Source organism: Suillus fuscotomentosus, assembly GCF_016647785.1.
Source record: "Suillus fuscotomentosus strain FC203 chromosome Unknown F5891scaffold_1, whole genome shotgun sequence".
In the NCBI taxonomy this organism is placed as follows: Eukaryota; Fungi; Basidiomycota; class Agaricomycetes; order Boletales; family Suillaceae; genus Suillus; species Suillus fuscotomentosus.
This window is the reverse complement of record NW_024539513.1, coordinates 2,448,176-2,475,154: the sequence shown is the minus strand read 5'-3', so window position 1 is coordinate 2,475,154 and position 26,979 is coordinate 2,448,176. Positions and strand designations below refer to the sequence as shown.

General features: G+C 48.9%; 7 protein-coding genes across 7 annotated transcripts; 3 read left to right on the top strand and 4 right to left on the bottom strand.

Annotated features, from left to right (window-relative positions):
* Positions 1-1,504: 1,504 nt before the first annotated feature.
* Positions 1,505-2,775, top strand: F5891DRAFT_29959 (uncharacterized protein). The gene is made up of 3 exons (XM_041371251.1): positions 1,505-1,859; positions 1,929-2,062; positions 2,110-2,775. The coding sequence occupies exons 1-3, from the start codon at positions 1,679-1,681 to the stop codon at positions 2,722-2,724; spliced, it is 930 nt and encodes a 309-aa protein (XP_041234427.1). The 5' UTR covers positions 1,505-1,678; the 3' UTR covers positions 2,725-2,775.
* Positions 2,776-3,045: 270 nt separating this feature from the next.
* On the bottom strand, positions 3,046-6,874 carry F5891DRAFT_1168818 (CHAT domain-containing protein; the record flags this gene model as incomplete). The annotated part of the gene is made up of 5 exons (XM_041365470.1): positions 3,046-3,119; positions 3,276-6,231; positions 6,288-6,385; positions 6,433-6,572; positions 6,675-6,874. The coding sequence occupies 5 exons, from the start codon at positions 6,872-6,874 to the stop codon at positions 3,046-3,048; spliced, it is 3,468 nt and encodes a 1,155-aa protein (XP_041234426.1).
* A 1,958-nt stretch (positions 6,875-8,832) lies between these two features.
* F5891DRAFT_1180414 (uncharacterized protein) lies at positions 8,833-11,216 on the top strand (the record flags this gene model as incomplete). Its single annotated transcript, XM_041365929.1, has 6 exons — positions 8,833-9,384; positions 9,437-9,616; positions 9,648-10,362; positions 10,415-10,557; positions 10,605-10,739; positions 10,827-11,216. 6 exons carry the CDS (start codon positions 8,833-8,835, stop codon positions 11,214-11,216), a joined length of 2,115 nt encoding a protein of 704 aa, XP_041234425.1.
* A 1,928-nt stretch (positions 11,217-13,144) lies between these two features.
* On the top strand, positions 13,145-15,524 carry F5891DRAFT_1168815 (uncharacterized protein; the record flags this gene model as incomplete). The annotated part of the gene is made up of 5 exons (XM_041365469.1): positions 13,145-13,678; positions 13,731-13,886; positions 13,942-14,650; positions 14,703-14,857; positions 14,905-15,524. The coding sequence occupies 5 exons, from the start codon at positions 13,145-13,147 to the stop codon at positions 15,511-15,513; spliced, it is 2,163 nt and encodes a 720-aa protein (XP_041234424.1). The 3' UTR covers positions 15,514-15,524.
* Positions 15,525-15,860: 336 nt separating this feature from the next.
* Positions 15,861-18,908, bottom strand: F5891DRAFT_995260 (major facilitator superfamily domain-containing protein). Its single transcript, XM_041378323.1, has 16 exons — positions 18,681-18,908; positions 18,494-18,620; positions 18,312-18,439; positions 18,186-18,257; positions 18,117-18,134; positions 17,999-18,065; positions 17,942-17,950; positions 17,728-17,888; positions 17,384-17,674; positions 17,173-17,324; positions 17,058-17,116; positions 16,904-17,006; positions 16,811-16,845; positions 16,546-16,757; positions 16,345-16,494; positions 15,861-16,284 (listed from the first exon to the last, which is right to left on the bottom strand). Exons 1-16 carry the CDS (start codon positions 18,721-18,723, stop codon positions 16,103-16,105), a joined length of 1,809 nt encoding a protein of 602 aa, XP_041234423.1. The 5' UTR covers positions 18,724-18,908; the 3' UTR covers positions 15,861-16,102.
* A 1,049-nt stretch (positions 18,909-19,957) lies between these two features.
* Positions 19,958-21,566, bottom strand: F5891DRAFT_1134991 (thioredoxin-like protein). The gene is made up of 4 exons (XM_041364783.1): positions 21,351-21,566; positions 20,804-21,304; positions 20,355-20,737; positions 19,958-20,301 (listed from the first exon to the last, which is right to left on the bottom strand). Exons 1-4 carry the CDS (start codon positions 21,351-21,353, stop codon positions 20,205-20,207), a joined length of 984 nt encoding a protein of 327 aa, XP_041234422.1. The 5' UTR covers positions 21,354-21,566; the 3' UTR covers positions 19,958-20,204.
* On the bottom strand, positions 21,537-23,725 carry F5891DRAFT_1134990 (uncharacterized protein). Its single transcript, XM_041364782.1, has 2 exons — positions 23,557-23,725; positions 21,537-23,456 (listed from the first exon to the last, which is right to left on the bottom strand). Exon 2 carries the CDS (start codon positions 23,368-23,370, stop codon positions 22,018-22,020), a length of 1,353 nt encoding a protein of 450 aa, XP_041234421.1. The 5' UTR covers positions 23,371-23,456; positions 23,557-23,725; the 3' UTR covers positions 21,537-22,017.
* Between the last annotated feature and the right edge of the window lie 3,254 nt (positions 23,726-26,979).

The following is a 26,979-nucleotide window of genomic DNA, read 5'->3' as shown; positions in this document are numbered from 1 at the left end:
AGTGGCTAAGATGATGAGACACAGTTGGAAAGTAAAGACGAAGATGAGAGAAATAGAGCAGAGAACGACACCAGGTCTTATACCTCTCGACGGGCGGGGAAACGATGGACAAAGGACGACTGTGGTCGTGCATTGAGGCCACCGATTTGACATTATACCCCGACAACACGTCGGGAAAATGCAAGCGTCTGTGGACACATTCCTATAGGATATGCACCTGTGGAATTCACTGCTTTGTAGCGCCACGCGTGCATCAGTCCACAAGAACACTGAGATCACTGACCCGAATGTGATGATCAGGCGAGTACTGGTCCTTCTCCACTAGAGGGTGACATCACATGTGGAGAAGTACAACTCAGATAAGGTTCCAATTGTAGAGAAAACGGGATTCTCGTAGACTCGAAGCATTGTCGCGGCACACTCGACCACAGCCATAAACTTTGGCAGCGGTACCTGCTCAGGACAGTGGCGAGCGAGCTGGAGCATAAGGGGTAAATTTATATATTGTTGCGCCGTAAAGACACGGCAGACACTGAGGTGCGTCACGGTAGACTCACAGAGATCTGAAAGTTTTGATGCGTAGGGTCAGTCGCGTTTTTATTGTAAACATGCAAAGACGCTTACCTTGTGTGTCCACTGCGTCGCAAACCAGCTTAGCACTTTCTTTTGATGCGGTAATCTGAAGGGGTGATATAGTGGAACCATCCAAAGCATCATACCGCAATACTTTTGAGATGGAAACCATGGTTTTGACCTAGCGCTTAAATGAAGATTCCACGATCAAGCAGGGACAGAGAGAACACAGCCCGTAATAGCTCCATATGACGCAAGATGAAGGAATCATTCTAAATTTCTATGTGCTAGAGGGTCCGTCAACAGTTATACAGTATGCTCTATGATACGTGAGTCACATTACATATCGGTTTGAGATACACGCTTACGGTGACTTTTCAGGGCTGCACGCATCACGCTTGGATTAGAATTCGCCGTAGCCTTCAGTTGTGCCAGACCAGTACTAGTGCAGAGTTCAGAACACGAAGGGTAAGCGTTGTTTTAGTCTGTTGTGCAATAATAGTTTTGAAGACTTTCCTTATTCAGAAGCTTGCCACTTTGCAAAACTTACCTAGGTCGTGGTTTGTCATGAAGCCATGGTCTGAACGTTGAACTCTGCCGGGCTTGCCGATGACGGTCTCCTGAGGTACATAGCTACATTTGCGAATGTGAAGGTATTTACCAAGTACTGCAATAACAGTTCCAGTCTTGTTCTTGTGCAACCTCAAGTATTTCTCCCCAAAGTTTCCAGATCGAATCACGATGGCTACCCATCATACACCACCATCACAGAACTCACTGGTACCACCCCCAGATACAGCCCTAGTCCCTCGCCACACCTCGCAATCTGATTATCGCATGGCGGATCTGGAGCTAGGCCGCAACGCTTTTCTCGCTGGTTTGAGAAGCTATCTGCAGGTCCCGTTCGTTTCCCTAGCGAAGTGTGTTGGTGCCGTGCCTTCCCAGCAGCGTCTGGAGGAGATGCGCGACCACTTAATTCGGAGCAAGATTCTCACCGACGACGGCCTGAAATGGAAGAACTTCATTCGACCTGCGAACTCGAAGAGGTCCGAAGAGGGGGAACTCATTAATCTCGAGCTCATCCCCTCCAAGACTGCTATGGGTGATGTACCCGATAGTGGTAGACTGTCTGTCTTCCTTCCCTCACAATTGGGCATTGTTGGGCGAAAGGATGCACAGATCGCACAGAGAGTCCACGCGCGCATTGTTTTTGATGATGGTGGTGTCGCTATCAAGATGTGATTCTCTGGCCGACACCCTGAGATGCTTGTCTGGCGGACTGAAGGGTAAAGCAATCTTATTCTCCTTACCTCGATCACTCATGCCACCCTTAGGCCTCCATTATTTGCATAAAGCAGGTTGGATCCATGGCGATTTCAGCGTCGGGAACGTGATTTGGGTCGTCGGAGACAACGGGGGTATAGGCAAACTGGTTGACTTCGAGTACGCGCAAGAGATAGATCCAAACACTTCTCACGACGTTCGAATGGTAAGAATTTCTGAAGATGATACCTCTCGCTGATAACTCGTCGGCAGGGAACCATGCATTTCATGGCGATAGAAGTAGAACGTCAGATGTACATGTTCCAACCACGAATTCCCCCTCCACCTCGTGATGCAGATGTCGTGTCCCTACCTCCATTCCGCATTAACTTCCTGCACGACATTGAATCTGTATGGTGGGCATATACGTGGATCTTCTTTTATCACACGGACACCATCACGGCGAACTCCAGCGATTCCTTTGATGTGGATGCGCAGTTGAGACAATACCAGCTGGCGTTCCCTGGTGCGATTAGCCGGGAAACACGCCGGGACTTCTTCACTCGCATCCCAGAACTTCAGCGCACCTGCGAATCTGTCCTTTCAGATAGATGCCTTGATGTTTGCCATAATATTGCGCATTTTGCAAGTACTCTCCAAGACAGTTATGAAAAGGCAGAGAAAAAGTACCCCTCATTTATGCTTGATGACTCCCTTCTGGAAGATATGCATACAAAAGCCGCAGAATATCTCGATGATGCGCAAAAAGAGGCTGGTGATATCAAACTTTGTCGGCTCCTCGACCTCCGCAAGCAGAAGAGGCCTCGAGAAGAAGGTGAAATGTTGCCTATGCCAGATAATGCAGGGAAGAGGACCCGATACGGTTGATTTTTTTTATTGATTGTATGATAAAGACCAGAAGATGCTAGACGGAGTATGCCGTTGCTGTTGTGCTTGCCAATAACAATGAGCTGGCCAACATTTTGCCAGGTAGCCAAGATCCATTGACTCTGCTAAACCGGCACCCTTGGCGCGCTTTACATTTTTGAGTGAGTCTTATTAGAAAGTTTTATTACACACCGATCATCATGTGCTGGTACAACGAGGTCGTATAGGTCCAGCGACATTTCTTGCAACTGGAACACGACGATTCGCTGAAGCTGAAGGAAATGTAAGGTATATTATATTGACTCAGCTCTCCACTTCATCTCAAATTTCTTGACTCACACTTGCGATCGCGTCATTATCTGATGTGCTTGCAAAATATCCTCCAACCCTTTCATCTAGTCCACAAAAAACGACAGAGTATATGAAAACAAGATAGCTACGGCGCAAGAATATGTATCAAGGTCATTTTTACAACAGGATGAAAGAGAATCGCAGATCAACAACACGTGAATATGTACTAGACGACAGCAATACGACATAGAATTACACACCAATATGAACAAAAACCATCCTCTGCTCGAGCGGCACTTTCGTTTTCACCGCGTGCGTAGCACAGTTGAGCGCCCAGGCCGCCTTCGTGCAGTCCATGACACCACCATCCTTCAAATCTCCGAACATATACTTGTAGAATGCTTCGACGACGTGTTTTGCGACAGAGTCGTCGACCTCCCACAACGTGCCAATGACGCTCTTGAAACCCGAAAACTGGAGACCAGCTGCGAGGTGGATCACTTCGTCGGGCGTCTCCTCGTCGCCCACGGCAGTATGACAAGCCGATAAGAACGCGAACTCGGCCTGCGGAAGATGTCTCTCCATGATATCGAGTAGCGTCAGATGTTCGTCTCTCATGACAAAATGGGAATCGTAAGGCTGCTCAAGGTCCTGCTTCCCATGACAAGCAAGGTGCACCCAAGTGTTCTGCTGCAAAGCTGAGAGTGCACCTGCTCGTGTGGCTGCGTCACCAGAAATACTGGTGCGGTTGGCAGTCGCAGGGACGAGCTTATGGACAAGCTCGAGCTCGCTGTCGACAGCCAAGAGCGCCTTGCCCTTCCCTGCACCTGGCTGACCCTGTCCAATCGCTACAAAGGACGGAGGCACGCGCTTCTTCATCAACTGTCTAGATCTAATCAGAGCAGAAAGCGTCGGCGTGTATGAGCAAATGTAGAGATCCCCCAGGCATGGCTCCTTCCCAGAACGATCCGCCTTTGTTTGAAACGGATGAGCTGCATGGAGAGGAATGGACGTGAAAGCTGCAGTCGGACACAGCCAGATGCGAGAGCGGCGCTTTAGTTTGAGGACGTGCTCGAGCAGGTTGACGATGGGTAGCATGATCTGGTCCCATATTATGCGCGAGAGCACTATCAGATCCGTCCTCGACTGCCTTGGGTTCATCCGAGATGAATCTCGTATTGCCCTGGCGAAGCGATCCTTGAGATTGGTCAGATCTGCGAGGGAGACAGACGGCAGAGGAACATGATGGGGGTCTCCTGACGTGGGGACGATGATGGCGCTGCATGAGTATTGGCTGGCAATGAGGATGATGACCGGGCCCTGGAGCGCTGCCGGTTGGAGGTCTTCATACGAAGGTGGAAGCAGGAAGCGCGAGAACGCCGGAACATCACGTATCTCAGCTACCGCGGCTTCCCATTGCCTTGTGAGTATCCTATACTCTGTTGCTTCCCGATCAGCAGCAGCTCTGTCGGTGATGGTCGCAGAACTCTGAGCTGCATTGGAAACGCGCTTGCTCAGCTCCAAATAATTGCACGCTAGTGTCGGTTTTGCTGACTCGAGGTCTTCGACTGGAGTCCTGAGTCGAGATGCCAGCGACCACTGCTGGCCACGGCCCTGCTCCAGAAGTTCAACTGCCCGTGGTAGATTATCACGACGTATAGCACATGAGGCTGCATCGACAGGTAGTGATCTGGCATAATGGAAGGCAGCGGCAGCTTCGCGCCGTGAAGTTGCCGACGATCGTGTTGCCAAATGAGCATCCAGAAGCTCGAAAAATGTCGAGTAGGCCTCCAGTGCGGATCCATCACCATGCTGCTCTGCTGCAACGGCCCACTTATATGCCAGAATGATGCGGTGTGGAAAGCCACGAGTGGGGTGTCGTGATGCGAGTCTGAAGTTGTCCACTGCAAGTGCTAGATCGGCAGGCTTGTACTGCACGCGGTAACGAGACATATAGGCTTCGCGTAGCCTTAAATATGAGTGGTGTCTGTCTGGGTGGAGTGAATGCAAAGCCTCCAATGATTGTTGGCAAAGAACAATGGCCTCCTCGACATCTTCATTATTCTGAGTTTGCGTGAAACGAGAGCAGAGCACCGAGCTCAAATTGAGAAGAGTTTTATGGCGCTCTGGATTGTCAAGCCGCACTAATCGAAGGGATTCGCGATACAAATCAATGGCCTCGTTAAGATCCTTGCTAACATGCGTTTCGTCGTATCTGGTTTGGAGCGTGAGGGCAAGGTTGTTAAGCGTGGTGTCACAACGTGGATGTCCAGGTGGGCACAACGTCAGTGCCTCGCGACGGAAGCTGATAGCTCGGGTGATGTCATCAATGTCGCCGCGTTTGTTGAAACGTTTGACGAGAACGCCCCCTAGGTTGTTTAATGAGAAATCACGAGATTCGTGCCCAACAGGGCGCAGGCGCAACGCTTCTTCGTGCAAAGAGATGGCCTCATCGAGGTCATTAGGTTTGCCTTGATGATTGAAGCGCGACGCGAGTAACAACGCCAAGTTGTTCAGGAGGGTATCACGGCCAGTATGTCCCTCGGGGCACAGAGACACGGCTTCACGACGAAGTTGTATGCTCATGTCAAGATCATCGATGCTGCCGTGCTGATCAAAGCGTGCTTTAACTGCTAGCGCAAGCTTGTCGAGGGCTCTCCGACGGAGTTGATGGCCCAGAGGACAGAGCCCGAGGACGACTCTTCGAAAGTGGATGCCTTCATCAGATGCGTCTATTGGAAGTTTGTTGCATCTGCCGATCACATAATCAACACCATTCTTCCCTGCCGCGATGCTATGAAGGTAGGTGCCCTCTGGACAGATAGGCAGTAGTTCATGATAGAGTTGGGCGGCTTCCTGGATGTCGGCAACAGTACCTTTCTTGGAGTGGCGCCAAATCAGCGCTCGGATGAGGTCGTATAGAGATAAGGGATGATCGGGATGGGGCTGCGGACGCAATGCAAGGGCGTCGCGGAAGAGGGACGTGGTGGCATCGATGTCTTGAACATCATTTCGGATGTAGCCTGAGAGGCGGGCCCACGCGAGGTTGGTGAGAGCCGTTGCATGGTCTGGATGGCTGACCGGACACCGGTCCAGAACCAACTGAAAATGCTCTACAGCGTCGTTCAGGCGAGAGACTGTCTTTCTCGTCACGTATGCGGCAGATTGTGCGTGACCCGCATCTGTGTCTCGACCAATCTCGCAGTCTACGAGGGACTGCAGTTAGCGTTCTGTCAGCAAAAGCTAACAGGACAAAAACCAGCATCACTCACATCAAACAGTGCGTCGTCCTGCTCATCGCAAGCATGCACAATGGCGGCCTTCAGCTTAAGGGAAGGGTGGACACCACGCACGGGTGGGAAGGATAAATCTACAGGACGTGGGTGTATGTGCATGAGTGAGAAGCGAATCACTCACCGAATGGCTCATCTCCATGATGGAGTAGCTCATCCCATGACATTTGAAGTCTTCCAACAACCTCTCCACCGCCTAGCATTCGACCAAGCTCATAAGACGCCCTGATCTCCACTGACAATGCAAGTGAGGCATGTGATATTCTATAAACCAAAGATCAGCTCTTGCATAGCGTCAGAAGGTCTCCATGGACTTTACAGAGTAACAGAATTCCCCCACGTTACAGAGGTATTAGATGACAAGACACTGATGGATGATTTCCAGCGCCTCCGAGAGTCGACATTGACGGATATGTAGATGCCAGCAGGAATGCGGCAGGAAGGGACCCGAAGATTATTTCCGCTGATGACTGTAGATATTGTGTGAGGATGACAACAGATACGAAGGTGGTTCGGAAAGACTTGCCTTCCAGTCTGATATATCGGCTTTCTGAGGTACCAGGCATGATGGTGGATGTAGGAAATTGATTAGGATCGAGGATGGGCTGAATGGGCTACGGAATCAGTGAGAAGGAAGGATGGGGGTAAAGATATGGGGAATGTTGATAGAGTTCAGCTGAGGGGGAGGTTGAGGGTTCAGGTCATGCTACACGTGTATTTCTGCATTGTCGAGGGCTGTTCGGCACGATATAGACGCTGGTATAATTGCACTAAGCGCTGGGAAGGGAGATCGCCGACCAGTCTTCAGTGAAAGTGGCCAGCCGAGGTCGAAGAGGGGATGCGAGTCTCAGAGTGATTGGAGTTGTATCGTTACGCTACTCAGTTAGCACACCGAGGCAAGATGTAGAATCGAGTATATTTTCGTATGGTAATGCGAATAATGTTAAAACCACTGAAGACGTCACGCTAAGAACCGAATGATTGTATACGACTCATCCAATTGAGCTGATAATGAAGGGAGGATGATCTTGACTGGATATCTAGAGGAATGACTCCGAATGAGAAAAGAACGTTCACTTGAAAAGCGAGGATGCAACCTACTGTATATGCTTATTTAGTGAAGAACGATTGACGAATGTTCAGGAAGCTGTGACCGCTGCCGGATTGCCCACAAATATGAAAGCAAGCACTGTGGGACTAATATATCATTGGCACCGGGTGGAGAGGCCAGCATATCAGTGTTGCTTACGTGATGCCACTGCCACCGACATCAAGTTTTGAAATACTTACTACATGGCTCCTGGACTTGTCCTGAATGCTGCACCTCGTGGAATTTCAAAGCAAGGCGCACTTTTGATGTGTCTTTTTTGTTCGCGTTCTGAATCTTGTCCAAGGGCGTTTGGGTTTGTTTTTGCGTAACAAAACCACTTTGCTGACCACCTTTGCAGCGTGTGTATAGCAGGTGTGTAGCGACTTTGAGCCAGAAAAAGTCTTTGCTCATTCTAACTGTTGTTCCAGGTCTCAATCTTGTTCTTTGTCACTCATAATATCGTCTGTTGCACTTTGCTATTCCTTCTGACATGCTCTCGCAAACCCTCACTGGTGTTTTCACTTTTTGCGCGTCCTTTCAGCAGTCTATATTGTCCTAGCATGAAATACACTGAATTTTACATTCTGCATTACGATGTGTATAAGTGAATGGTACGACTCAACGATAAAATTCCAGGAGTAGAAAGCCTCGCAGGATGCGCATGTTCCCTTTCAACTTGGCGCGCTACTTTCACTGACGACTGACCTTGACGTTGCCCACTTTTTAGCATGTACAGGCTCTCCTGCTAACATTCAATTGTCGGCCATCGTTCTCAGCGCTTTGTATAATCACATATCTATCGTGTCAAACATACAAATGCCATGGAAATCTACGTGCAACAAGACCTGGACCACCCACCTCTTCTCCCTATCTTTCCATACTCCTCACTCATCACTGCACCTACCACTAAGCACATCCTCATTTTCCTCCATCGCACCACCATGTCTGGTGACTTGAAGGTGAGTCACTGCACATTACCTTCGTAGCCGTTTCGTGATCCTTATGCTCAACTCAGATACTATACAGTCGTCGGCGCGAAAATATGAATCTCCCCTCCTGGTGTATGCCCGCTGCCATTTACCTATGCGTCATCGTCGGCTGAAGGCTCAGATCACTGCGAACCCCATATATTATCACCTGTAACTAAGCTGTCGTTATGTGGGAGTGACAGGTGGAGCGGCGGCGGCGGCGGCGGCGGGCACATTGGCGGGATTGATTGACATGGTCGTTTGAAACATGGAGCGAAGTTCAAATCCCACTCGGAGGATGCCGATGTTCCGTTACTCGGACTCGGACTGTCCACTGGCCAAATCTCTGACGTCACATTTGCAAATCCGAAGGTATTTAAGTGCTGCAATAACAGTTTCAGTCTTGTTCTTGCACAACCTCGTGCATTTATCGCCAAAGCCGAACTGTTTCGCAGATCGCATCACGATGGCCACCCCTCATACACCACCATCACAGAAGTCACAGCTACCACCGCCAGATACAGCCCCAATCCCTCGCGATACCTCACAATCCGATTATCGCACGGGAGATCTGAAGCTAGGCCGCGAGGCCGTTCTCGCTGATTTAGGAAGGTATCTGCAGGTCCCGTTCGTTTCCCTAGCAAATTGTATTGGTTCCATGCCTTCCCCGCAACGTCTGCAGGATATGCGCGACGACTTAATTCAGAGGGAGATTCTCACCGACAACGACCTGAAATGGAAGGCCTTCATTCCACCTGCGAACTCGAAGAGGTCCGAAGAGGAGACATTCGAGCCCCTCAAGGAAATCATCTCTGGAATCTTGAACCAAGTCCCGAATTGTGGAGTATCCTACCTATCGATTCCAAATGAAACGCCCCTCTCAGAGCGCCGCAATACTTCCCGGCCGGATGGATACCTTGTGCGGGCGAACGATCGAGCTGCACCCAGGATGCATTGGTTCGATATTGGTGTACCCTTTGAATTCAAGAAGGGACAGGATGCCAAAGCTGTCCACGATGTAAGTTGTTGTTACAGATATCTTCGCTGCCAGCTTATAAACTCTGCTCTAGAACGAACACAAGATAATCTGGAGCCTTCACAATATCATGCGCGAGGACCCCTGTCGTCGGTTTGCCTTCGGTATCACAATCGAGGACACGCAGTTGAGACTGTGGCTTAGTAATCGTGGGTTCCTCGCAGTCACAGAGCCTATCAACTGCTTCGAGTTACGCTTCCTTATCATGCTGTATGTCAGGGAACTAACTGGTATAATACATCTAGAACATTGATGGTGTGATCTCTCTCTTTTATGCTCTTGGATTTGCGTCTGCGTCTACCTCCTTGAAAGGGCTCGGATGGGATCCCACTGTCGAGCGGATCTATGTAGGAGGGAAAATGCAATACAAGTTCACAGTAGGGGACGAAGGATTCACCACGACACGGGAACTTGCCACCTACGGCGCGGACTCTATGGTTGGGCGTGGAACCCGTGTGTACGAAGCCACGGACGCTAAAGGGAAGAAGGTTGCCATCAAAGATTCATGGAGAGAAATTGACCGCCAATCTGAGGGCGAGATTCTAGAAAAAATCTTGGCCTCCTGCGAGAAGAAGCTGGGAGCGGAGGATTTTGCCGATGCCAAGAGACACTTCGTTGGAGTCCGGCTTTGGAAGGATGTCACAATCGACGATGCCTCGGATGAGACGGTAAACCCGGTGGTCGGAGATGAGTATGATGGCACCTGGAAGTGGAAACATATTGATATCGGTCCCATCCTCTCCGAAAGGCTACATTTATCTGCTACGGGCGACGTACCTGACAGTGGTAAACTATCTGCCTTCCTTCCCGCACAACTGGGCATTGTTAGGCGAAAGGAAACACGAATCCCACAGAGAGTCCACGCGCGCATCGTTTTCCATGATGTTGGAGTCAATGTCAAGGATCTAGTCCTAATCTCTCTGGCCGACACCCTGAGTTGTTTGTCTGGCGGACTGAAGGGTACAGCAACCATTCTTATTCTCCTTACCTCGATCGCTCACGCCACCCTTAGGCCTATATTATTTGCATAAAGCAGGTTGGATTCATCGCGATTTCAGCGTCGGGAACGTGAATTGGGTAGGGGGTATCGGCAAACTGGGTGACTTCGAGTACGCGAAAGAGATCAATTCAAACATTTCTCACGACGTTCAAACGGTAAGAATTTCTGAAGATGATGCCTCTCGCTGCTAACTCGTCGCCAGGGAACAATGCATTTCATGGCGATAGAAGTAGAACATCTGAAGTACATTTTCCCACGAACTCCCCCTCCACCTGGTGATACAGATGTCGTGTCCCTCCCTCCATTCCGCATGAACTTCCTGCACGACATCGAATCTGTATGATGGGCATATACGTGGATCTTCTTTTATCACACGGACTCCATCACGGCGAACTCCAGCGATTCCTTTGATGTGGATGCGCAGCTGAGACAATACCAGCTGGCTTTCCCTGGTGCGATTCGCCAGCAAACACGCCAGAACTTCTTCACTCTCACCATACAACTTCACAACACCTGCAGATCTATCCTTTCAGATAGATGCTTTAGGGTTTGCAAGGATATTGCGCAGTTTGCATATACTCTCAAAGAGAGTTATGAAAAGGCAGAGAAAAAGTACCCCTCGCTCATGCTTGATGACTCCCTTCGGGAAGATATGCATACAAAAGCCGCAGAATATCTCGATAATGCGCAAAAAATCGCTGGTGATATCAAACTTTGTCGGCTCTTCAACCTTCTCAAGCAGAAGAGGCCCCTAGAAGAAGGCGAAACGTCGCCTACGCTAGCTAATGCGGGGAAGAGGATCCGACAGGGTTGATTTTTATTTATTGTATGATAAAGACGAGGAGATGCTAGACGAGTATCTCGTAGCTGTTGTGCTTGTCAATAATAATGAGCTGGCCAACATTTTGCCAGGTAGCCAAAATCCATTGACTCTGCTAAACGTCAGATCACCCTTGGCATGCTTTACATTTACATTTTGTGAGTGAGTCTTATTGGAAAGTTTCATTACACACTGATCTCCTGAACGTCTGCGCAACTTAGACTCGTAACCAGTCTGACTATGCGTCAATTTGAGATGGTGAGAATTTATTGGCTACACCACTTGTGCAACCGTGGTAGTATACGCCAGGCTGGTCACGAGCCTATGCGCAACTGCATACTGTCGCGTCTGATAAGCCTTTGTAGCACCATATCCAGGGTTTTGCCGCGATTTCCCCCCTGAATCATGCTCGCGTTGCCAAAGCTATACGACATCAAGGTTGAATGACGAATGAAACTTTGAGAGCTTCTCGAGGACGGCGACAGTGTTTGAGTAATCTTCAGAATGGCACCCTTCCCTCCATTATAACTTACGCGTGGTTGAATGCACCAATGAGATCAAACCTCTTTTTTCCAAGTCCGGTATGGGCTTTTCGAGATAAAAATTGGCCTAAAGGCAAAGTTGATGTACTTCCGATTATTCGGAGGAGAAATTGAAGAGGGTAAGAGATGATAACGGAAGTGTGGACATTGTGGAGTCGTCAAATAACGCGGGGCTCATAAAAGAGAAAAACACAAGAGTCGTGATTGATCCTTCAAGGACGGGATGTAGAATCACTGTTGCTGGACAATATTCATAAGAAGACCTACGGTCAAGTGCGTTGAACTCGGATACACCTGTCCTTCAAGAGCGTAATAAATCAAGGATTTGACGTAGGTCAATCAGTGTGGAGTCTGAGGAACCCAGTTGAGTGAGATGTGGAGAAGGATATTGCCTTATCGTTCGCTGGGCTGTATGAGTATAATTTGGAGGCAGACCCCACGATCTCCAAAACCTCCGAAACGCTAAAGGAGTTCACCCGGACAGCTCCGACCCTATAAGTTGGCAACACCGTGATGGCGAACGAACATAGATTAACAACATAATACTACCTTGCGATATCAGTCGCATTTTTATTGTAAATGTGCAAAGACGCTTACCTTGTGTGTCCACTGTGTTCCAAACCAGCGTAGCCCTTACTTTTGATGCGGTAATTTGAAGCGATGATATAATGAAACCATCCAAAGCATCATATATCATATCGCAATACTTGTGAGATGGAAACCATGGTTTTGACCTAGCACTTACATAAAGATTCCACGAGCTAACTGGTGATGGGACAGAGAGAACACAGCCCGTAATAGTTCCATGTGACGCAAGATGAAGGAATCATTCTATGTGCTAGAGGTCCGTCAACGTTGTACAGTATACTTCTGAGGGAAATCACGATACATTTTGAGATAATGGACGATACACGCTTACAGTAACTTTTCAGGGCTGCACGCATCACGCGTGGGTTGTATTTATATTAGAATTCGCCGTAGCCCTCAATTGTACCAGACCAGTGCAGAGTTCAGGAATCAGAAGACGAAGGTATGCGTTATTTTGGTCTGTTGTGCAATGGCTTCGAGGAGTTTCCTTATTCAGAAGCTTTCCACTTTGCAAAACTTCAAGACCTCGCGTTCCGAGTCGTACCTCGAACTTACTTGAAATATAACAAAAGTCATGCTTTGTCATGAAGCAATGGTTTAAACTCAGTTGAACTCTGCCGGGCTTACCGATGGGTCCCAGACCAAATCCCTGACTTTCTAGGTCCATGAGGTACGTAGCCACATTTGCGAATGGGAAGGTATTTAAGTGCTGCAATAACAGTTTCAGTCTTGTTCTTGTGCAACCTCGAGCATTTCTCCCCAAAGCCAAACTGTTTCGCAGATCAAATTATGATGGCTACCCTTCATACACCACCATCACAGAAGTCACAGGTACCGCCGCCAGATACAGCACTGGTCCCTCCCCACACCTCACAATATGACTATCGCACGGGGGATCTGGAGCTAGGTCGCGAGGCTGTTCTTACTGATTTGAGAAGGTATCTGCAGGTCCCATTCGTTTCCCTAGCGAAGTGTGTTGGTGCCGTGCCTTCTCAGCAGCGTCTGGAGGAGAAGCACGACCACTTAATTCGGAGCGAGGTTCTCACCAACGACGGCCTGGAATGGAAGGACTTCATTCGACCTGCGAATATGTCCGAAGAGATGACGTTCAAGCTTGAGGGAATCATCTCTGGAATCTTGGAACAAGTCCCGGATTGTGGAGTATCCTACCTATCGAATATGCTCCTCTCAGAACGCCATAATACTTCCCTGCCGGATGGATACCTTGTGCGGGCGAAAAATCGAACTGCAGCCAGGATGCATTGGTTCGATATCGCTGTACCATTCGGATTCAAGAAGGAACGGGATGCAAAAGCTGTCCGAGACGTAAGTTGTTGTCACAGATCTCGTCGGCGCCGATTTATACACTTTGCTCTAGAACGAACACAAGATGATCTGGAGCCTTCACAACATCATGCGCGAGGACCCCTGTCGTCGGTTTGCCTTCGGTATCACAATCGAGGACACGCAGTTGAGATTGTGGCTCGGCAATCGTGGATTCCTCGCAGTCACAGAGCCTATCAACTGCTTCGAGGTACGCTTCCTTATCGTGCTGTATGTCAGGGAACTAACTGGTATAATACATCTAGAACATTGATGGTGTGATCTCTCTCTTTTATGCTCTTGGATTTGCGTCTGCGTCTACCTCCTTGAAAGGGCTCGGATGGGATCCCACTGTCGAGCGGATCTATGTAGGAGGGAAAATGCAATACAAGTTCACAGTAGGGGACGAAGTGTTCACCACGACACGGGAACTTGCCACCTACGGCGCGGACTATATGGTTGGGCGTGGAACTCGCGTGTACGAAGCCACGGACACTAAAGGGAAGAAGGTTGCCATCAAAGATTCGTGGAGAGAAATTGATCACCAATCTGAGGGCGAGATCGTAGAAAAAATCTTGGCCTCCTGCGAGAAGAAGCTGGAAGCGAAGGATTTCGCCGATGCCAAGAGACACTTCGTTGGAGTCCGGCTCTGGAAGGATGTCACAATCGACGGTGCCTCGGATGAGACGGTGAACCCGGTAGCCGGAGACGAGTATGATGGCACCTGGAAGTGGAAACCTATCGATCTCATGCCCATCCTCCCCGAAAGGCTGCATTCATCTGCTACGGGCGACGTACCCGACAGTAGCAAACTATCTGCCTTCCTTTCCGCACAATTGGGCATTGTTGGGCGAAAGGAAACACGAATCCCACAGAGAGTTCACGCGCGCATCGTTTTCCATGATGTTGGAGTCACTGTCAAGGATCTAATCTCTCTGGCCGACAGCCTGAGTTGCTTGTCTGGCGGACTGAAGGGTAAAGCAACTATTCTTATTCTCCTTACCTCAATCGCTCATGCCACCCTTAGGCCTGTATTATTTGCATAAAGCAGGTTGGATCCATCGCGATTTCAGCGTCGGGAACGTGATATGGGTCGTCGGTGACAACGGGGGTATCGGCAAACTGGGTGACTTCGAGTACGCGAAAGAGATAAATTCAAACACTTCTCATGACGATCAAACGGTAAGAATTTCTGAAGATGATACCTCTCGCTGCTAACTCGTCAGCAGGGAACAATGCATTTCATGGCGATAGAAGTAGAACATCAGCAGTACCTTTTCCAAACCCTAGCTCCCGCTCCAACATATGGTGATACAGACGTCCCGTCCCCCCCTCCATTCCGCATGAACTTCCTGCACGACATCGAATCTGTATGGTGGGCATATGCGTGGATCTTCTTTTATCACACGGACACCATCACGGCGAACTCGAACGATTCCTTTGATGTGGATGCACAGTCGAGACAACATCAGCTAGCGTTCCCTGGTGCGATTCGCCGGCCAACACGCCGGGACTTCTTCACTGGCATCACAAAACTTCGCCACACCTGCAAATCCATCCTTTCAGATAGATGCTTCAAGGTTTGCGATAATCTTGCGCTTTTTGCATGGACTCTCCAAGCCAGTTATCTTAAGGCAGAGGCTGAGCACCCCTTGATTGTGCTCGATGACTCCCTTCGGGAAGATATGCATGCAAAAGCCGCAGAATATCTCGATTATGCGCAAAAAGAGGCTGGTGATATCAAACTTTGTCGGCTCTTCGACCTCCGCAGGCAGAAGAGGCCTCGAGAAGAAGGTGAAACGTCGCCTACGCCAGATAATGCAGGGAAGAGGATCTGATGCGGTTGATTATTCATTCAAGATCCCCCCTTGGTAGATTTCATATTCCTCGCACACCTCGGTGCGTTTTCACCGCTTGGAACTAGACATCTAGTTGACGAGACCAAGACTGATACATAAATTGTCTGACACTTAAAACACTAGGTTAGTTAATATGATATAAAAAGTAACGAACACCGGACGATAATGCTCTCACTAGAAAATGGGGCGTAGATTGGTATCTTGAAAAAGTAGTGTTAATCTGAATCCACCACGCTATAAACTACAAATACTTATGCGAGCTCACCAGTTGCGGTTTCTGTTGATAATGATGCTTCAAACAGACTTAAGCAGCTCTTGGTACTAGATGATCCACAGAAACCCACAAAACTCGCATTTCTAGCTATTTAAAGACAACATTCCTAGCATAAACACCATTCTCTCTCTAACACTACAACTCTTTACGATGTCATGATCGAAGCAGAAAGGATGGTTAAACGTGAGCAGGAGCAAACTCGAATAGAATGTTGTGTTCCTCTCACAAGGCGAGCCGCACAGCGGCAACCACTTGCGCATGATAAAAAGTAGGTCTCGCCCATCAAGAATAAAACTACAGCTCTTCCTCATCCTCAAGGTCGTCTTCGAGCTCCGACCTTCCGGTGAGATCAGCAGCATCGATCGCGTTCTGCTTGTCCCCCAAGTACCAGTTCGGCATCGCGAGGGCAAGCAAGATAGGTATCACGCTCAGTATGGTTGCTGTGGTTACCATGATCTTCATCGTGTCGTCGTACGCTGAAACATGATCGGTGAATATTTGCATTGATGTGTGCATGGCAGCTATTTCAAACGCACCGTTGATGACGCCCTCTCGTATGGGGTGGCCGAGCGGATAGGAAGCTGCTGACCTTATGCTCCCAAACAGCTCTGCACGCTCCTCGTTGGTCAACGATGGCAGATACTTCTCTAGGTTACCTGGCATCGTGTTCGACCAAATCGCGCCGGCTGTGTTTCCGTCTAGTCGACGATTCTAGATATGTATGAGAGTGGACATACCGCATGCGTTCCCAACTGCGCCCCCGATTTCAGTCACTAGGAGCACGATCGCCGTGATGATCGCCACGTCTGTGTGAGGTACGGATGCTTGTGCTCCTACTTGGGAAGAGACAGCGGCAAAACCTCCGCCGAAACCTTGAAGGATCTGGGTCCACACGAGTTCAGCATTTGAGGCGTTGGCACCACGCGAGTGGATCATCATTGCAACACCCCTGACAAGAATACGTGGGTCGGGAATTTTGGTTGAAATGATTGAGAGGCTTACGCTAGACGGATTACGAGTCCGACGACGAGTACGTACTACCGCGCAGGGTTGAGCTGGACTGCGGTATTGAATGGATCAGTGACAGTGACGTACCTTGTAACGATGGAGGAAACGCATGCTGAGACCCGCGAGAATGCCAAATAATGTCAGTGCAACGGATTGCACCTGAATGAAGTACGTCGCATTCACGAGTGACCTTCAGAGACTAGGTTAACACACACTCTCACAAGCAGAAGGTGAAAGGTACCAAGGTTTCACCACTAGGACAAACGAAAACAGATACGCGTACGTAAGGAAGAACGACATCTATAACATCGAACGATCAATCTCACCAATAAATGACGACGCCACTTGACACTTACGAAGTCAAAAAAGCCTATGAATGCCGCACATACGACACTTCTATTCTTGACAAACCGGGGAGCGATCACGGGCATACTGGCGTAACGTAGATCCCAGACTGCGAACAAGACAAGAAACACAAGTCCCATGAAAAGCATTGCGATGATCGAACCTACATTTTGTGCACATTGGTAAATCTCTCTCCGGGAAGATAAGATATTGAACACGAACCATTCTTCCAGGATCCCGACACTGCCTGACTAATTGTCAATGGAAGTAAGGTTAGTGAAACTGCGGCTCCGAGAAGGACGAGTCCGACTAGGTCAAGCTGTTCAGCGGACCGAAGGAAGACAGCCATGGCGGATACAGATTTATCTGAGAGGCTTCGCTGTGTTGAGTTCTCGCGACTACGTGATTTGTTGGAGTCGAGGAGAGCGATCCTTTTGGCCTTGCGTTCCGCCCACAGAAGAGTGAAAATGAGGGGTGCAAGGGAAACAGGGACAAGGACAGCAAACATGGCATCTGTGGATCACAATATGAGAAGATGACAAGGTGAAATGATGGGCAAGACTTACAGCCCCATCTCCAACCGATAGTGTTGAGGACTGCGGTGGATATGTTTGAGCCAATAAATGCATTGATCAGGAATGGTGTAGAGACGAGGGAGACGACAAGCCCACGCCACGCAAGGGTGGTGATGTCAGCAATGATAATCTGTGTGAGTAGTTGCAATCCACTGAGCGGAGTAAATCAATGCCCAGGATAGTGGCGTTATCGGCGTATGCTCACGTATATCCACTAGAAGAATGAGTAAGATAGAAAAAGAAGAAAAGAATTGACGCTCACACAGCATATAGTACAATCCCCCCAGCAATAAAACCGACATTAGGGGCAGAAGCTATTACGGTATAGCCTAGTAGTGGGAGATCATGATAGTGCAGCGAGTTAGATGCAAACGACATACCGAGAACGTAAAAGATCACTAAAAGTGCAAGGTCAGACAAGGACTTGAAGATGCAGTGCGCGCACTCACAGACACTAACGTAAGCGGTGCCTCGTGACGAGACGTCCGCGACTTTAGCGATTACAGGTTTCCCAACAGCGACTGTGAATATTCAGTCAATAATCACTGTCAAGGGTGACGAGAAGGAGAAATTACTAATAAGTGACTGTGCGACGGCGATCGAGCTGAGAAAGGCGTGCTCGCCAAAATATGAAGTAGCGAATGTAAGGTATGCATAAGTTGTGGATGCATCAAGGGAGTATATATATGACGCAAGTCCAAGGCTATCGATTTATTAATTAGTATACGAGGCGCAACTTGAAAGTGGTTTCACGCACCCAATGAAGAGACACCAACGAGAGTAACGCCCATATACGCGTTGTGCGGCCTCGACTTTCATGACGCCAGCATGTGTTTCCTGGTCTGCAAGGAGAACTGAATGTTCGATGTCATCGCGGTCGTCGTCTAGTTGTTAAAGCATTGTGAGCGGACACAACTTTTCTTGATCGTGAGACTGATTCATACCTTGGGGGTTCTGAGGGAGAGGCGTGTAGCCTGCTGTAGACATGACTTGTTGCTCGAATTTTGATATTAATATTGAGATCTGAGAAAGGAGTCTGGGGAAAGAACAGTGGGTAGCTTGCAGTTACTTGGGACGCAGCACTTCGGTGATAAGGGATTCTCACACTGGTCGTAGACAAAGATACTGCGATCTGTATGTACGGAAGCCGATGCAACGTTGGGCCCACGCGCTCACCGGCCAAAGATCCAATAAACCCCAATCGAGTTACGTAGTCGCACGGATCTTGGCACATGGCACAGGCTCGGATCAGAACATATTTAGAACAACCAGCAGGCGATGCTACACATCCATAACGATGTCCTCCTGCGCGATGTCCTCTACAGTCTCAGATTATATGTTACCTGATGTGCATGGTCTAGCCGCGATAGTCATAGCTTGACCACGACATAGCGCCCGGTCCGGCGGCTCTTGCCGCGGCTTTCATTATAGATGCCGCGATGTCAGATCGATTATCACTTCAACAGTCAGCCCACTCTCGGCGCTACGAGCACAACTATCACTTTAACAGTACGGATTCTCAGCACTACCACGTTCTGAATCAAACCCATATCTCAATCAGTTCGATTATCACTCCAACAGTCCTCCGAACGAGCCTACTTCAAATTCTCGGCGAAAAGTACCGGCCATCGAAATCATGTGCTTGCTTGTTCAAATAACGCTACGATGGGCTACTAGCCTCAAAATCTAGTGTTATCGCAGCCCACAATCACAAAACAAGGTTTGCGGCCTGACTGCGCAGAATCAAGTTCTACATCTCATCAAAACCGTGAAGAGCTGGTTTTACGAACTCTATCGAAACTATCGAGGTTGCGGGTGTCGATGACGGTGTAAGTGACTTTCACTCACTTCGAGGTCGTTTGCTGATTGCTGTTCCTGTTAAGATCGATATCCAGTGTGGGCGGCTTCACTGGCTAACTCATTATGGCAGGCGTTCGTCTCAAGAAACCCGATCAGCGAGTAGCGTAATTCGCTGAAAGGAGATGTTGTCGAGGCCCTGCCGCAATTCGCTAAATGTTATCTTCTATTCCGGGCGCCCGGTCCATCATCTCTTGAAGGTGAAGAATCCGAGGTGTTAGAAGTCGAACCGGCAGATGACAAGGGGTGATATACACTGATTTCGAAGGAATCGGAGGATGACTCGGACAGTCTGATATTCATTCAGTTGACGACGACTAAGTACTGTACAGCTACAAATATACTTGTAATCAATATCGTCCTTGAAAGAACAAGTCCAGCCACTCCTCAGCTGAGGTTTTACAAAGCCCAAGCCCGGGTCCCCGAGCCGCGCCCGCACATCGCTAGAATAGACTACAGTATTGAGTACATGGAATCCAAGAACACATCCTAAGTATCAGGTTACAATGTCCACATGCACCCAATATCAATACCAGAGAATGGGTCCACCAAAGTCGGAAGACACAAAGACAGGCATGATTTTTGAACACGAAGAACCCCGATTCGCGGGGTCATCGTTCGTCTTCGTCGCTCCATATCAGATCATCGACGTCATCTTCTGGCAGACCGCAATTGCCAGTCGACCTGAATGATGAGATGACGTTCCGTCTACAAACATGATAATGCATGAGGTTCTGAGAATGAGAGATAAGATCAGTTACCTTGCAAGCAAATCCTCAACACCCGCCTGCCCTGCTTCCCAGTCTACGCGCACCCAATTATGCACGAGCTCACCGTCGCGGTAGACCAGTAATGTTGGTAGCATGTCGGTGTCGACGTCCTCTTCCTGTCCCCCCTCATCCTCCTCCTCCTCGTCATAATAAGGCTTCTCATCAGCCCCATCAGCATACGGATCCTCGTCATCATCATCAACAAACCGCCCAGGCATCCCATTCACCTTGGACCGCACCCGAGTCGACGACGACGACAACGCAGTCGACGCAAACCCAAGCGCAGCCGCCCGCGCACGCACAAACTTCGTCTCAGGATACATCCTCGCAAGCCTCGCCAACACCTCATCAAGCGCATAACACCGATCCAACGACTAAAAAAGAAAAAAAAAACCCCCATCAAAAACCCACCCACCCACCACCCCCAAAAACCAACTCACCGACTCATACAAATGCACAACAACCCAAACACCTCTATCCTCCCTCTCCACAGCGCTCACGAACCCCCCACGGCCGACCTCCCTGAGATGCCCAAACCGCCCCGTCTTGGGCATCCCAAGCACATTCGTCCGCTTCTCAGGATCCAGCGCGTCTTTCTCCGCTTCCTCCTCTAAGAACGTTTTCCCACCGAGATCAGCCCTCTCCATGCGTCTCCGCACTTCTTCCATTTCGCGTGCGCGCCGTGAAGCTTGGAGCGCAGCTGCTTCGTGTTGATCGCGGATGACGCCTTTTACGCCTGTGCGCCCGGGCCCCATACCGATGGACTCTTGTTGTGCTTGCGCCGTGGCATCGCGGTCGTGGTTGTGGATGTGGCGGTGGGAGGAGTCGGAGGATGCGGATGCGAAGGAGAGGGTTGGGGAGGGGCTGCGTTCGGGAGAGGAGGAGCGGGAGTTTGTGCCGAAGAGCTTGCCTGAGAGGACTAGGTGCTCGATGTCGGCGTCCTGGAAGGCGATGAGCGGATGATGGGTATGAGTCAAGTGCGCTTACCATTGTTTAATTAGTCAGGTTGCTAGTAATTACGATGAGATGATGCGCCAAAGGGAACAAATGGTTGACAAGTGCTGTGGGGTGTGGAGTCATCTAGTCATCTAGTCATCTTCGGATCTCAGATCCTAGATCTGGCTGATCAGATTTTCCAGTCATCAAGCATACACAGCGCTCATGCTAGACCAAAAACATTCTCCAAAAAATTGTCATTTCCATCCTTCTACATGATATAGGCCACAAAGATGCATCCAAAACCAACCAGGAAAGAGAGTGAAGAACGAATGACGACGAAACGAGCGTATGATAGTATGTACGATGTGATGTGATGCGGTGGTAATGCTACAGTCATCGAAGACCCTAGACCAAGAAAATGGAAATGGAAATGAGAGACTGTCCGACAGAAAGGCGTCCAACTCCACGAGGTATGCGCGCACGGATGCTGGGAGCCCGAAGAGGGATGTAGAATGGGTAGAAAAAAATGAAGAGGACCGAGAAACTAGTGCTATGGTATTCGCAGTATGTGTGGTTATGGGGTGAATGAAGAATGCATGTACGGGTTTTTGATACAGTGATAGACGGACAGTGACGCAGATAGATAGTGACGCAGAACGGAAGATAAGGAGGGTATGCATGTAGAAAGCACAGAAGTAAAGGGAATAAAAAAACACTAGACAAGAGTGCCAGCACCTCCTATACGGTCAAGTCCTGCCCGTTTCAGATCCCGTAACGTAATGTTGACGCCTCGGAAATCCTCGAGCCAGACCTGCCGCTCACCACAACGGGCAAGAATCTTGGCCCAGAATTTCAAGATTCGCGTCTCGGGACGTTGTCCGACGCGCATCGAATGGGATCCCCGGCTCAAGTCACGGATGTACCGTAAAGACGGGAAGGCGTCATTGAAGAGTAGCGACGAGATTTGCTCCACCAATGGGAAAAATGGCGCCTCATCTTCCCTGTCAGCAGGGAAAGCATATGCGTCATCCATGAGGCGCTTATCGATATCTCGGATGCCAATGAATTCCAGGCTTTTGTGCCCAGGAAGGAGGACGTGTGGAGCTATCCAATCTGGATTCTGCCAGCTCCACTCTGCATCCGCTGAACAGATGAACTCTTTGAGATTGGGGCACCACTCTGCTAGTGGAATATGTTGTACAGGCCGAGGATGAAGTGAGAGGTAGTGTTCGACGACGAGCGAAGAAGAGTGTCCCAGTTCCAACTGGTGTAGTTTTTTGCCATGTGCGGCAAAGAAGTAAGCGAACCCGGGTCCTGCGTAGCCAAAATCTGAAGAGACTACAGAGACATTTCGCAGATTTGGCATGTCCCATGCCGCAAGTACCGCAAAGGTTGTGTTATCGAGGGTCAGTTTGAGGGATTGAAGTACAGGAAGGGAAACGATGGGGGATTTTGATGCGAAGAGGTGACCAGAAACGAGGGGTATAGTGGATGATGAAAGTTCCAGGTATTCGAGGTTAGCTGCAGTGCGCCGGAGGAGCGGCGACACATGTTTTGGGAAGGGGTCATCACTATAGTTGGTAAGAGAGAGTTTGCGGAGCTTGCTATTCGAATTTGCAAGAACAGAAACCATCTGTTCCGGGGAACAGCGCACATCAATAAACTCTGAATACCGCATGCATCGCACAGAGTGATGATCAGAATAGATGACGAGATGGGGGGCGTAATCAAGAATGGTACGGATATCATCCGTAGCGCACCGCATGAGGACGGGCGTTTCCATGTGTAATCGGCGAATGTAGTTGCCGCTGGAGGGCTTACCCTCGATAAATTGTGTGAGTAAGGTGAGTGCGAGCGCTTTTGCTTGGCTGGCTCGACTGATCCAAACAAACTCGTATAGGTACTCCTGCATGTATTTATTCCACATTTTGCTTACAAGCGATAGGTCCCGCTTGATCTTCATGGAGGCGTGGTATTCTGAGACTTCGCAGGTGGTTTCCAAAAATGATAGACCAAGGGAGATATCGAGGGGGTCTGAGTTCATGGTTGTGGCTTCGCGCAGAATCATGAGCCATATTTCCGTTGGTAGATATGGAAGGTCGAGTGCGGGTGAATGAATGAATGATGTGCGGGGGCTATCAGAGAAGGCGTTTCGCCTGTAATAAGAAAGGTTAGACAACAACAAAAAATTGCATAGGTGGTTGCCCGACGTTACTGAGGGCACCATCCCACGTATGAGAAGATGAAACACTTACCGTTTCGCATGGACCTTGGAGGACATTGCTGTCAATATACAGCGAATCTGACGGACAATCTTGGGACCGTCTACGGAGAGCATTATCGGACAGGATGGTTGAAGAAAGAGAGAAAACGATAATGAAAGGGAGAGTTAAAAAAACTGTGGCTCGCTGTAGATCTTGAAGGTAGTAAGGAACTAAGTAGGGCGTCTATATACCCAGACTCTGCCTCATTGATATTTCCCACGGTGACTGTATGTAAAGGTATTCCCATAACTTGGCTGAGATAAGATGCTGTACTTATGTCCATATTCTTAGACAAGGAACAGTGCCAACTTCATCAAACCCACGAATCCTACCAGGAATATGTTCGAGTATTTTCAAATCCTTCCAACTATCCTTTGAACAACTCAGACTGACTCTGAGGCTGAGGTGGCTTGTCAATTGAATCCGACCTCCGTTTTCGCAAGGGTCCACCCCCGGATGCAATAACACAAAACGCCGTAGTACCTACGGCAAGTCGCATAAATGATATAGGCTCCGCGGTTGGTCTTAACGTTAACTTTAATGAAAAAAGCATATCTAAAGGCAACCGCATGGGTTTTATGATTATCGGAGCTTGGTAAAAGCTTCGCCGGTGTGGAGAGGCCCAACTAAGCTGGAACGTTCGATTATGCCTTTTGTCTAGCAAGGCAGAACGCTGGCGAATGCCGTCGAATTCAAATCCAAATCCCCCGTGAAGTTTACACTTTTTTTTTACCTTCGCGACCTGGATGTCAAACAAGGTTCACGATCGTTAATATTGAATACAACTGCTCGCAAAACCTGGTCCAATGATCCGTGGTCATATCGAAGCATAGAGATCGGAACTTCAGGTACTCGTTGTCCAGTAAACACCTCGCTAAAGGCACTCTTCGGGTATTGGTACGATAGCAAAATGCGGGCAGCCCCGGTGTTCATGTAGACAAGTAGGAACTCGAAGGTTCTATGCCCCCTGGTGCACATTGACTTTGGCCATCTTAGGAACTATTAAGTACTCACATTTCAAATTTCTTCAGGGCTTAGTCTTCAAGTTTAGGCGAGAGGGACCGTATTAAATGCGAGTTCCGGCATATATCATGCGAGGGTCCAGAATCTACTTGCGCCCACAACAAAATGTGGGCCCCGCCCCTTCACCCAACTTGTATGCGTCACTGTCTTATCAGATCGGCTAAGAAAATCATAATTCCATTGCCGACTACCGGGCATTAACGTGATAGCTAAGTACAATAGAAGCCTTCACTCGTGCTTACTATGCGAAAGTTCAAAAGGTTCAACCTTACGAAGCGAAATTCATGACCAGTGGCCACGTACGGTCGGCTGTGCGTCTGATGCTGTTCGTCGGACTGTTGACTCACTCACCTAATACTTGGGTAGTAGTCAGCATCGTAACTCACAGATCTTAAATTATCCAAGACTAGCATTCACCAGAGTGTAATCCTGCAGAGCTTCTGCGCTTACGTTGATGAGTAAAGTTTTCCTGGGGCGGTCCCGATGATTGGTGGAGACTCAACTGAGCTCGGCTGTTGCAGATTATTTGTTACGGCGATTTGTTAAGCATAGTCGTAATTCTTGAATACGCGGTTATGTACACTGCACATACTAGTGTTGTTGCCGTGAACCTAGTTGAATGAAGTAAAAAATTGTTTAGATTCGATGCCACCTTCGCTATCAGGGTGGGCGCCGGGCACGGGGCCATTGGTTTGTCGGTCGAAGGTAGACTCGTTCCATCCAGTGTCTCACTCGTGTCGTGGCGCATTCTAGTCTTGATGTTGTTTGCAATGCACTGCTCTTCATCCGGCCTACGGACATGATGACGTCATGAGTGGTTTAGGCGCTGCTACCGAAGACAACTGTTCAGTACTCAGTGGCTTGATTTGCTTACAGCGTTCGTACATTAAAAGGCCAGGTTTCATTGTCTTGCAAGTTGTGCCACTCCTGTCCTTATGCCAAAGAAGATTGAATATTGATCGCCTATCAGTGGACAGGTTTCGGGACTCAGAGTTGCAAGTAAAGCCATCAACAAATGAGAAAACCGCACCAAATCATGAATATTAGTAACAGGGTTACTCGTATGACCGACTTGGGTATGATGAAGCCTGTGGGTTACTAATGTTGATCACCAAAAGTTGGGACGTCAGCAAGTTGGAATGTAAGACATTTCCGCTCACTAATCTTGGTCAAAAGGGAAAAAAGGTGCACCATCAAACAGGAACTTGAACAGAAGGTAGCAGAAGGTGCTTACACATTTGAGGTTGATCATCCTTAGCCCGGGTGGATGGACTTCTCTTCCGCTCAAAACAACCTACGGGTCCCGCGGCGCCCGCGATACTCCGACGTGGATGAAAAGGTACAGGACCAGAGGAATTCCGAATATCCGGACACTCTTGAGACTTGGATGCGGGCATATAACCCAGGTTGACAGTCATACCGTATCCTACCGTATCCCTGTCAAATTCAGGCTGGTCCTGGCCTTTCACTGATCACTAGTGTCCTTTCAGGGACTAGAGTGTTTTCAAATTTCAGAGGTCTTGGCGACGCCTAAACACGTTCGACTCTTTCCGCACAGGAGCCACGGTGTATAATGCCTGGTAACGCCGACCGTCACCTGGCTCCAGGAGACGTGCTCAAGGTGGCGGTGAATACTAAAATAGGGTGGGAACTTGCGAATACCATATCAAGGTAGTAGGTTCGTCGAATGCGGGCACCATATCAACTACCATGTGTCAACTGCGTACTAGTTTGGTACCAGCAAAGCACTAGCAACCGGTCTGCTAGTAAGTGGCTATAGCATCGTCCTTGGTCTCTAAACTCTAAACCGTCTTTGAGGGCTGGTGAGCACGCCTAAAACTTGAAGCTTTTCACCAACCCGATCAGGTTGTGCTCGAATCATATTGGTCTCAAACACGCTAATTGATTCCATATGACATATATGTCCACTGCGAACACCGCGGGGAGATCACTGCATCGACCATCAATTCAGCGTACTAGTTGCATCTCATGACGTGCATGACGACTAGGCATAGCGTTAGCCTTCTAGAGCCAGCACAGGCCCCCTGAAACATAGATGGGGATGCCTGTTTCAGGTTGTTTGAATGTTTGGTGAAAAAGTCTCAAACCTCGGGCGTCTGGGCCTGTGTATGATGCGGACTATGTGCGGAAATATTGTCCAATTCAACTCATCATAGACACGAATTACTAGTATAAATAATGAGCTCAATCATGTCCCCTGCGCTAGTACTTGTCATCGAGACAGACCAAAGCCTCATTACAACTCATGATACAGATTGTTCATGATAACTAAATTTCGAAATTCATGATACTAAAACATGAGCGCAGTCTACGCGCGTGGGAACAATCAGGTCAAAATCACATTTTGACCCAAATGTCTTACGTACATG

Coding starts and splice junctions, on each gene's coding strand:
- F5891DRAFT_29959 (XM_041371251.1), top strand. CDS start 1,679: ATGTACCCGATAGTGGTAGACTGTCTGTCTTCCTTCCCTCACAATTGG. Junction 1,860..1,928: donor CTTGTCTGGCGGACTGAAGG/GTAAAGCAATCT, acceptor ATTTGCATAAAG/CAGGTTGGATCCATGGCGAT. Junction 2,063..2,109: donor CTTCTCACGACGTTCGAATG/GTAAGAATTTCT, acceptor ACTCGTCGGCAG/GGAACCATGCATTTCATGGC.
- F5891DRAFT_995260 (XM_041378323.1), bottom strand. CDS start 18,723: ATGTCTACAGCAGGCTACACGCCTCTCCCTCAGAACCCCCAAG. Junction 16,495..16,545: donor CGCAGTTGGGAACGCATGCG/GTATGTCCACTC, acceptor ACGGAAACACAG/CCGGCGCGATTTGGTCGAAC. Junction 16,285..16,344: donor ACGAGAGGGCGTCATCAACG/GTGCGTTTGAAA, acceptor ATCATGTTTCAG/CGTACGACGACACGATGAAG.
- F5891DRAFT_1134991 (XM_041364783.1), bottom strand. Junction 20,738..20,803: donor TTGTGCATTTGTATGAGTCG/GTGAGTTGGTTT, acceptor TTTCTTTTTTAG/TCGTTGGATCGGTGTTATGC. Junction 20,302..20,354: donor GTTGAGGATTTGCTTGCAAG/GTAACTGATCTT, acceptor TCATGTTTGTAG/ACGGAACGTCATCTCATCAT.
- F5891DRAFT_1134990 (XM_041364782.1), bottom strand. CDS start 23,370: ATGATTCTGCGCGAAGCCACAACCATGAACTCAGACCCCCTCGATATC.